The sequence below is a fragment of the Octopus bimaculoides genome, chromosome 30 (genome assembly GCF_046866305.1).
Source record: "Octopus bimaculoides isolate indiv1 chromosome 30, ASM4686630v1, whole genome shotgun sequence".
In the NCBI taxonomy this organism is placed as follows: domain Eukaryota; kingdom Metazoa; phylum Mollusca; class Cephalopoda; order Octopoda; family Octopodidae; genus Octopus; species Octopus bimaculoides.
In genome coordinates this window covers 18,646,058-18,658,634 of record NC_142957.1, presented here as the reverse complement: position 1 = coordinate 18,658,634, position 12,577 = coordinate 18,646,058, and the positions used below count along the sequence as shown (strand labels likewise).

At 37.5% G+C, this 12,577-nt stretch overlaps 1 protein-coding gene across 1 annotated transcript in view; it reads right to left on the bottom strand.

Annotated features, from left to right (window-relative positions):
• LOC106882211 (uncharacterized) overlaps positions 1-12,577 on the bottom strand; it is a 62,578-nt gene that overhangs the window by 22,779 nt on the left and 27,222 nt on the right. The window contains exon 2 of the mRNA XM_089346068.1: positions 6,368-6,511. Coding sequence (XP_089202194.1) covers positions 6,368-6,511 — 144 coding nt within the window. The remainder of the gene's footprint in view (positions 1-6,367; positions 6,512-12,577) is intronic.

Below are 12,577 nucleotides of genomic sequence, written 5' to 3'. Positions count from 1 at the left end.
TGTGTGTGTGTGTGTATGTATGTGTGTATGTATGCATATATTATATATATATATATATATATATATATATATATATATATATATATATATATATATATATATATTTATGTGAGTGTGTATATATATATACGTGTGTGTGTGTGTGTGTGTGTATGTCATTGATCTGTTATCTTTTACTTCTTTCAGTCATTAGACTGTAGCCATGCTGGGGCACCGCATTAAAGAATTTTTAGTCGAACGAATCGTTCCTGTACAGTTTTTAAGGCCCGATACTCATTCTGTCGGTTTCTTTTGTCGATCCGTTAAGTTACAAGGGTGTAAACACACCCAACACGCGAGATCGTGGTTTCAATTCCTCGACCTAGTGGTGCGCTGTGTTCTTGAGCAAAACACTTCATTTCACGTTTGCTCTGCGATCATTTCGATACCTGACGCGTGGCACACCGTCGCACCTGTACAGGTAACGTCAATTTCATGGAGGGAGAGAGAGAGAGAGAGAGAGAGAGAGAGAGAGAGAGAGAGAGAGAGAGAGAGAGCTAATGTGTGGCACGAACATTTGATCACTATAAACGAATCATTTGGGCAGATCGTTCGGCAAAAGGTAAACGCTTGTACGTCTTCGACAGAAGAGTCCATCATCATCATCATCGTATATACTGTATATGTGTATGTGTATACTTATGAGTGTACGACTATATATACGTATATATATATATATATATATATATATATATATATATATATATATATATATATATATATATATATATATATATTTATCTATCTGTCTTCCTCTATCTTCCCATCTACCCCTCTGTCCTGGCCTCTACTTCACTGCTTCTGTCCCTTCCTCCTTGTTCCACTTCCTCCCTCCACCATCCTCTCTGCTCTCGTGTGACCTGTGGTCAACTTTCTTTTCACTCCAGCCGCTGTGAAGGCAAGACGAACTACTAGCGTTCTGCCTCAGATTTGCGTTTGGCCGTACGGCTTTTGAATGTTGTTTTCACTGTCCATTTTTTTCCTGTCTTGGTTTGTGTTTGCCACCTTGGAATCCTCTGTGTAGTGGGTTGATCCACTACTCAGGAAGAGACTATTCTAGAGTACGTTCTGTCTTGTCTTCGAAACGTCTAGATAGAATAGAGACAGCTGATGAAGGGATATTCCAAGTGGCTTTCCGTTTTCCTATGTGTTCGTTCCGTTGTCTGTAGTTTATTGTTCTAACGTCCTGTACCCTGATATGCATGTATATACACATGTAGATGTAAGTATGTACATATATGTGTGTATACATGTATATATATTCTTTGTATTATATATATATATATATATGTTTGATCGTGATTGGGTTTGTATGTATGTGTATATATATATATATATATATATATATATATATATATATATATATATATATATAGACACACGCTCACATACACACACGTATGTACAAGCAGAGCTACGTGGAAACATACATGCCTGAATATGTGTGCGTATATATATATATATATATATATATATATATATGTGTGTGTGTGTGTGTGTGTGTGTGTGTGTGTGTGTGTAGGTATTTGTTGTTATCGTTGTGATTGGCCATCGAACACCTGTCGACTGTGACTGAATCGATCACTTGATCGGGAGAATGGAATTTGATTTAGACAGAGTGTGTGTGTGTGTGTGTGTGAAGACTCAGACATTTGTCTGGTAATTAAGCAAGCATTTAACAAACAATTATACGCAGCTTAACGCACTATTGCTTGCACGTGTGTGTGTGTGTGTATACATACATATATATATATATATATATATATATATATATATACACGCGCACACACATATATGCAGGCACTCGCGCACGCACACATACACATACATGTAAGAGCCATTGAGGGAGTCCGTAACATGGTAGGTAGACCTGCTAGAAATAGCAACCAAATCTCTGAGAAAAAATTGAATGTCCTTAAGACAAAGATATCCAGGTTGGCTTAATGTTATCCAAGGCTGAAAGGAAATATCAGTTTGGGTTGTCATGGTTGGAATTGATAAGAAGAGGAAAAGGAAGAAGAGCTGAATGAAGAAGTAAAAGAGGAAATGGAAGGAGAATAAGAAAGAAAAGATGCAGAAGATGAGGAGGAGGAGGAGGAGGAGGTGGAGGAGAAAGAAATCCTCGGAGAGAAGAATAACGAGAAGAGAAGGAGGGGAGGAAAAAAGAAAGAGAAAGAAGGAGAGGAAAAAAGAAGAACAAAAAGAAAAATTATGAGAGAAAGTGGAAGAAAATGAAGAGACATAAAAGAAAGAAAAGAATAAAGGAGACGAAAGAGAAGAAGATGAAGAAAGGGGAGAGGAGGGGGAAGAGTAGAAGAAGAAAAGGGGAAAATGGAAAAGAAGGAAATGTAAAAACGAAGCAATAGGAAAGGGAGAGGAAGTAGAAGGAGGAGGAGAAGACGGAGGAGAAGAAGAAGAATGAGAAGAAAATGGAAAAGTGGAGAAAAAGAAGAAAAAGAAAGAAGAAATGGAAGAGAACGAGGAAGAAGAAGACGAAGAAGAAGACGAAGAAGAAGACGAAGAAGAAGAGTCAGCAACAACGTTCATAATGCCAGAAGTGAAAGCGACACTTCACAGCAGTAAGAACAACAATGAACAAGAACAAGAACAGCAACAACATTCATGTAATTGACAACAGCAAGAAGAGGAATAAAAACAGGAATTTCAAAGAAGGCAAAAGAGAAGTGGTTGTAGAGGATGTTGTTGATCTTGTTGTTGTCTAGTGACATTTGATCTGTTTGTAGTTTAGACAAAAATTGGCTGATGCTGCAGAAAAAAAACACACACCTTTAACATGTGTACATAGGATGTTTAATAGAGTTAACAACTGTCTATATACATACATACATATATATGTGTATATATATATATATATATATATATATATATATATATATATATATATATATATATATATATATATACTCATATTGTGTTTGGTAGGTAGGCAGGTTGACTGCGCACCTGTCTGACGTTTGTAATTGTATAGCTATCAGTCTGCCTGTTGTTCTGTATGTATGTATATATATATATATATATCTACTTAGTTATCTATCTATCTATCTATCTATCTATCTATCTCTATGCGTTCGTGTGTGTGTGTCATGCATGTATGTATGTATGTATTAAAGAACATGTACAAAAACATATACCTCCACATACATACGCAAGCTCATACAAGTATAAACATATATAAATATATATAAATATTACTCATACACGCACGAGCAGACGACACACGTATGTATGTATACGGGTAAGTGTTCTTGTTTGAGATTTAAGCTCTTTCTAAAAGAGTTAAGAGAGTTCCTGGTGTTCGTAAATATGTGGTTGTATTTGTTAGTTGAACTCTCGATACAGACGTCCAAATATGTGCATCGATTCCCTGAAAGAATCTCAGTTGAAGAATCTTTGAAATATCTTACACATCTTCACTGTGCCGCTTATAGGGTGGATTTAGGGAATGCGTGTCAATTTTGTTGCTTTTTTTTTTCGTAAAACCTCGTATTTCTCAATTTTTGCGTAAATCTTTAGACGTATGTGAGCATGTATGTATGTATATATATATATATATAATGTCACACACAAAGTATAAACGAACGCATACATATATGTGTGTGTGTGTGTGTATGTATGTATGTATGTATATGTATGTATGTTTATTTATGCTCTGTGTGTATATATATATGTTTGTGTGCATATGTATGTATGTATGCATATGTATATACGTTTATACTCTATGTATGTGTGTGTGTGTGCGTGTTCATAATTGGCCAATTACAATTGTTACGAAACCGGAAATGGTGTAAGTGCCCTGTAAAATGGGTGGGTGGGTGGGACATAGTTGGATTGGTGGTATCGGGGTGGGGGCAGGGGGGGAGCAGCGTGGGTATTTTGTAACTTGTGAATTGCTGAATGTTAATATTGGTATTGATGTTGTTGTTGTTGTTGTTGTTATCCAGTTTAACACGTGAGAACGAGGGTAAACATTTGAGGAAAGAGACAAGCGACAATTCATCATCATCATCATCATCACCACCACTGCCGACATCGCCACCCTCCTCCTCCTCCTCTTCATCATCATCATCATCATCATCACCACCACCGTCGTAATCATCACCATCGTCATCAGCAATATCAGCTAAGCGCTCATTCTACTACTACTACTACTACTACTACCACTACCACTACTACTACTACCACTACTACTACTACTACTACTACTACTACTACTACTACTACTACTGTACGACAGCAATAATCTGAATGGGGGATATTAGAAGCGGCGGCGGCGGCGGCGGCGGCAGTTAACTGTTTGACGCGAATCCCGTGACCTACTGACATCTCGTCTCACATCCCTCTCCACCCACCCACCCCCGCTCCCACCCCGCTCTCAGCTTGTCTCGCCCCCCCCCCACCCGGCAGACCGCCACCCAAAACTTCTTTACATGTTAATACTGTGGGACTGGATATTTACACACATAGACATGCGTGCATACACACATACATACCTACCTACATGCCTACATGCATAGATACATACATGCAAAACATACACACATGCATACATTCATTCATACATGCATGCATACATATTAACACACACACTCATACATACATATACACACACATACATGCATACATACACACCTATACACATACATATGTATACATATAAGGAATGCATAGATGGCTGTGTGGTAAGAAGCTTGCTTCCCAACCAGACAGTTCTGGGTTCAGTCCCACTGCGGGGCCCCTTGGGCAAATGTCTTCTACTATTAGCCTCAGGCCGATCATTTTAAGCGAATTTGGTAGTAGGAAACTGTAAGAAGCTCGTCGTGTATATATATATATATATATATATATATATATATATATATACATGTGTTTGTGTATATATATATATATATATACACACACATACGCACGTTCACACACAAATATATTTTAAAAATAACCCCCCACACGCACACACACACACACACACACACACATACTCGACTCGACCATTAAAGCTAATTCATGCGAAAGCTGTCTTTGGAAAATTGTTCCATTGAAAAACTCAGAAAATGAATTACATTGAATGTAAAGAATATAAAATAAAAAATAATAAAATGCAAAAAAGTAAAAGGAAAGCCAGCAACGGGGACTCGTCAGAGTTCCTTCATTCTGACCTACGCTCTTCACCAATCTAACCACGACCAACACCTACCAACATATCACTCTTGTTTGTATATTGTTTTTTTCTAGTTTTTTTCTTGACAGAATTGCGCCGGGATAACGTTCCCTCCACCCCTCCGCAGGCTTCCAATTATCTGCCCCTCGCCCCTCGCCCCACCCCCTCGACGGTGCCGTCACCAATTCCAGCATCATCATCACCAACCTCCCCTCTTAACATCCTGCACCCTTTCCACTTTAGGCGGTCACCCCCTCCTTAGACACACATACGCACGCACGACTCCATCCGTTCGTTTCGCTTTCCGTCACTAAACCACACACACACATGTAGACATATAGATATACACTCGCATCCACATACACAACATGTACACATACTCACACATAACCACTGTTTCGCTATCGCTTTCCTCTTCAGTTGTATCTGTATGCTTTTTTTTTTTATATTTCATCTGTTTTAAGGACACACACACACACACACACACTTTCGTCAGTGAAGAGAAGCGAATGTCAAACCACTTTGAAAGTGAAAAGCGTAAAACACACACACACACATACACACATACACACATACACACATACACATGCGTATATGAGTGTAAGCGTGTTTATGTGTGTGTGTGTGTGTGTGTGTGTGTGTGTGTGTGTGCGTACGCGCGCATCTCTTCGTATGAATAGCATTTACAACAATCAAGACGAGAAATGAAGTGCTCTGTATGTGTATGTATAAGTATATATATATATATATATATATATATGTGTGTGTGTGTGTGTGTGTGTGTGTGTGTGTGTGTGTGTGTGTGTGTGTGTGTGTGTCTATCTTACCTTTTGCTGGATTCAGTCCGCGTATAAAATATAATGAAATATATTATCTTTGTATGTTTTAAGTTGCGAAACAATTGTTGTGATAAATTTTTATCATAATATATTTCTCTCGTTATTCACCAAGAAGATAGTCGGATGGCATCCATAGTGTCTGCTGTTCATGGTTGGGAATCCAGCAGGAAAAATGTAGTGATGGCTGCTTCCGATAGGACCCTATGGAGGAGGAGGAGGAGGAGGAGGAGGGGCCTGTGGACTCTACATCCATGACCCTTGCAAGGAATAATGAGCGGAGAAGACGGACGGATAAACGGAGGGAAGATCTTACCTTGTCTTGCCATAGTGTAGGAGGAATCGGAGCTGGTGAAAACTGGGTAGGACCAGGCCGACTGGCTCAGGTTGTTATCAGCATGCATTGGTCCTTCGCGTAGCGTTCGTTCTACTTCTTCTGTGGTCAGGGTCGGGATGTGTGCTGCACGCGAGTCGGGAGAGCGAACGAAGACAGGGAGAGAGAGAGAGAGAGAGAGAGAGAAAGGGAAAGAAAGCGAAGAAATGAATTTGAGAATAAGAATAATTATGAGGATGATGATGATGATGATGATAATAATAACAATAATAATACCTGTTGTCATAGGAATGATAGCAAAAGGGGCTGATTCTGACCTAGCTCAGATACCAGGAAATCCCCAAATGGCAGAAATTCAAAAGATAATGCTCATGGGAACTGCCCATATCCTACGTAAAATGCTATGTAATCTCAAACTTTAAAATAAACTTATAATTTTCTTGTTTTCTTAAACATTCTCTAGGACAATACTTTGTGCAAAACCAAATACATGACACCCTAGGCATAACACCAACAGGAACTTCTAACTTGTTGTCTCTTGAGGTCTCTGGGTGAGACTTGGAGTCAATAATAATAATAATTAATTCTGGTTTTATTGGCCACAAGGGCTAATATAAATTAAAAACATGTCAGGACAAAGACAGGACGAAGGTTACAAAGGGTTTTGTCCGAAAAGAAAAAAAACCCTTTGTAACCTTCGTCCTGTATAATCTTTTCTACAAGGCCTGAAATTTTGGGGGAAGAGGAGTAAGTTGTTTCGATTAATTCCAGTGTTTAACTGCTACTTATTTTCAGAGACCCCAAGTTGAAAAGAAAGGTCGACCACGTCGGAATTTGAACTCAGAACGTAAAAAAACGGATGAAATGCCGCTAAGCATATTGCCCGGCATGCTAACGATTCTGCCAGCTCCCCCCCCCCCATCTTAGTAATAATAACGATAGTAGTGATGATGATGATATCTACGATGGTAATGTTTTTTATTTGTTACAAGGTCATCGAGGGGCGGGACACGAACAAAGAACCACACACACACGCACACCAACACACACACACTTCACGATAAATATTTCACAACACAAGATGTTTTCTTGCTTTTCTTTGTACTTCGTTCCTGTCTACAAAAAATACAAAAATACGAAAAAGAAAAGATCCCTTTTTTCTCATGAAATCCCCGAACCCTTTGAGTGACATCTATCCCTACACAATACACTAATAGAACCCATCTACTGAGAGGACCCTAAGTCAACTACTCAAAGCAATTTTTTGGTTTCGGAATAAAAGACAAAAAAACTGAAAGAAACGGTTTCAAAAATGGCGTACCTCACAACCTGCTGCGCTGGTTGCTTTGTTGACACACACGGCAGTCATTTTGAACAAGTGACAAGTGCGTGTGTGTGTGTGTGTGTGTGTGTGTGTGTGTGTGTGTGTGTGTGTGTGTGTGTGTGTGTGTGTGTGTGTGTGTGTGTGTACATGACGGGTAGATATATGCCCGTTATTTTTTCATATGGTTTCATTTATATACATGGACTCGCATATATATATATATATATATATATATATATATATATATATATATATATATATATATACATATATATATATATATACATTTCAGACACAATATATCATATATGTTTATGCATTTATAAATATATACACATATATAAATGCAAATGTCACTGCATATGAGCGCGTGCGAACGCGTACGTGTGTGTGTGTGTACGTGTGTGTGTGTGTACGTGTGTGTGTGTGTACGTGTGTTCATGTGTCTCTCACACACACATCTATATATATATATATATATATATATATATATATATATATATATATATATATATATATATATATATATATATATATATATATATATATATATATGATATATATATATATGCTTGTAAGCGAGGTCTTGAGAAGTACGGAGACGATGGTGCTGTGGCAGTCCTCGGGAAGACATGTGTTTAAAAGCTGCGTTACGGAACCCACTGGAATGAATTATTGTAGCTATTTGTTTATTTAACAGTTTACGTCGGTGTTTTTCAAGCATGCTTTTACGGTCTAATGTGTTGATCTTGGATATGTTAGCTTGTTTGTCAATTGTTCCACCACGATCTATTATATACACACGGGGGATATTTTCTACATGATGTGTCTGTCTGTCTCTTTGTATGCATGTATGTATGTATGTATGTATGTATGTATGCGTATGTATGTATGCGTGTGTGTATGTATGCGTGTATGTATCTATCTGAGTATGTAAATATTTTTGTATCGCCATATGTATGGTTATATTCTACAATTTACGTCTGTTTCTTTGAATCTCACCCTCTCCTTTTCTCTTCTCCTCTCTGTCTCTCCCTCTCTCAAGTATATACATAGGCATATATATACATGTATATATATATATATATATATATATATATATATATATATATATATATATATATATATATATATATATATATATATATACATATACACACACACACACACACACACGAGGGGTGTATGAAAAGTCTTGAGCCTCAAAAAACAAAACGTGGTACAAGACTTCTGATGAAGGTAGAGGACTTCAAGGCTCAAAAGGCCTTGAAGGCTCAGAACTGTTCGTACACCCCTCAGATATATATATATATATATACCGAACTGGCAAGGTGTCTCAATTTAAGTACCTAATTCAAGTGAATCTTATATATATATATATATATATATATATATATATATATATATATATATATATATATATATATATGAGCCTTAGGGGAGACTTTTACATGGTAGCTAAACCTGGTAGAAACAGCAGGCAGATTTCCCCCAAATCACACCTGACTGTCTTATGTATGTATATATGTATGTATATGGTAGCTAGACCTGGCAGAAATAACAGCCAAATATCACTCAAAATCTGTTTCAATAAAGAACACGTTCGACAATATGGCACTGTGTTTCCTGCACAGAGGGAAAATACGTGATTGTCACCGTTGGATTGCTTTTGATAGTAAATCCGAAGAATCAAGACTGACCTGGTGTTAAAGGACAGCAATATCAAATCCGTGCAGCCAATACGAACCCCAGACATCACCATTCCAGAGAATTCTTAAAACATCACAACGCCACCTCACTGAAATACTCAAGTCTCGCCCATACATACTCCTGCACGGCCACATCATTCTATCCAGCGTATATTTATCACCTCTCCACCCCCATACACAGACCTCCTATGCCGCACCAATCCACCCGACTGCCACCCGTTACTGTTATTCTATACATATACCCAAATACCTGTTTGTTTTGAGAGGTTATGGAGAAGTATCGCATGTTATTGAAACCATCGTCGCTGTAGACTCCGCCAGTGATGGGAAACCTGGGTGTGCTGGTGGTGGTGGTGGTGGTAGATGACTGTATGTACGTGTGTGTTTATGTCTGTTTGTGCCTGTGTCTATGTATACACACACACACATGCATAAATAATGTATTTATGTATACACACACACTCACAGACACACACGTATATATATATAGGGAAAATGAGAGAGAGTGTGTGTGTATTTATGGGTGGTGTAAATGTATGTATATACATATAAATATTTAAATTATACATGTGCGTATATACATGAATAAACATGAGATCTCATATGTTTCAGGCGTGTTGGTGTATACACATACACGTATATATATATATATATATATATATAGATAGATAGATAGATAGATAGAGAGAGAGAGAGAGAGAGAGACACAGAGAGAGAGAGACTGATAGTCAGGTAAATATAGATATACATACATATAGGTATATATATATATATATATATATATGTACACGCACATTATTTTACACATACATGCATATCGTTTATCTTTTGTCGATCCACACAAATATACAAAACACACTCTGACAGACATGTATCCATATATATGCGTATATATACATACATACATACATACATACATACATGTATATGTAATATGTATATAATATATATATATGTATGTATATATATATATATATATATATATATATATATATATATATATATATATATATATATATATGATATATATATATATACATATATATATACGCTTGCACACGACACAGAAATATATGTGTGTGCGCGTGCGTTTGTGTGTCTGTGCGTCGTGTTTTGTTTGAAAATATTTCTTTGTGTTAGAAACTAAGTAAACAAGACAAACGGAATACATTAGAAATATCTGTAACTGGGTGTATATAGTGTCTGGGGTAGCATGTGGTGCGTATATATATGCGTGTGTTTGTGCCTATGTGTATATATATGTATGTGTGTGAAAGAGAGACAGCCAGTACATATACATGTATATATTCATTTATAAAGGAATACGTGTATCTGTCTCGATATATATACATATATATATATATATATATATATATATATATATATATATATATATATATATATATGTATGTATGTTTATATAAATATATATATATGTGTGTGTGTGTGTGTGTGTGTGTGTGTGTGTGTATCTATATGTATATCTACACACACACACACGTTCACACACACACATACAATATGACGCTATGTATAAACACATTGGTCACCTTTTCCCGGCCCCTCAGGAGTAACTTTTTATCAGCCCTTTTCTGGATGAGGCTACCCCCGTCACCCCGTTCCAGATCTTCTCCACTTTGAGGAGACTTGGACCAAACCAGACTCCGACCAATTCTATTGATCCCTTCATCTAACGTCCCGCGCCACTGCCGGACTGCACGGACGAACAGTTATGCCACTAACTGTGATTTCTGCTCTGATCACCGCCTCGTATTCTTCCAGAGCAGCGTCGATCAGGTCTTGGACATTGATGTCGTCTGCATATGCCGACGCGACTCTCCCCTCGTTCCAGTTCGCGCAGGATGTCCCTGAACGTCTCGAGATTACGCAGTAAGTGACTCTAGAGTCAGTACACGCAGAAGCGAGTCACCATTTTTGCTAATTTTTATTTATACAGAGAATATTTCCTGGGTCCCTCCACCATTGCCACGTCGCAAGAACTTGCATCCAACATCCGAACACCTCCCGGCCACCACCGTCACCATCGGCACCCCAATAACTGCAACAACGACACCACCACCACCACCACCACCACCACCTACACCACCGCCGCCATTAACCTGTAAACAAAGACGCTGAATGCCGCCAGACCAGCAGGAAATGTGACGGGGCTGTGCTTCTCTGGAGAGTAAAAGACATTCTTATCTATTGTCTAAGAGATCATATATATATATATATATATATATATATATACATAAATACATACACATCTATATTTACAAATGTCTCATGTGAGTCTCGGGAGGGAATACGTTTTGCCTATTGCGAATTAAACGATATACACTCGCGTATTGGTGCACACGCGTATATATACACTCACTTTTTACACTCACGAACACACTCACACTTGTGTATGTTTGTGAATATGCAAATATGTGTGCATATATATATATATATATATATATATATATATATACATACACATTCACACACATGAATACATACATGTATACACGCACAGACATATATATTCTTTCACAGACATCTTCTTTTCGTAGTGGTCATGCTGGAGCAGTATCTCGTCTGGTGTGCTCTTCTTTTATTGACTAACGACGATGGATAAGTTTTAAGGCTAATTGGGGAAATTTTTGACTTCCAAATATTAAACCAAGTTCTTCAGATTTTACTATAAATGTAACGGGACTGCCAAATAAATAAATAAATAAATAAGAAAATAGAAAACAGAAAAAAAAACAAAAATCAAAGAAAGCCTTATCGACAATAACAACTAATTAACATACGACACATTGAAACTCTTGGAGTTTCAAAATGCAACCGAAAACGTAGATTCTGTCATATTTTTGAGGATGATATTTTCTTGTTGACATTTGAAATCGTATTATTTAAGCCCCAAAATAGTTTTTATGAAAATAGTCTATAAAATGATTTTAACATCTGTCAAGTATAAGCATAACGGCAATCGGCATCCATTTATCCATCCATTCATCTTTTCCGTCCAGTATTCTTGGGAGGGTCACGAATCGTCATGCGTCTCCTCCCGGAGGATCCAATCAGGAGCAACCAGTGGGCCAGACAATCGGAGCATCTTCAAGCTAAGAAACCTACGTAGCCTGCATCTTACCTGCTCCACTCCCTCAA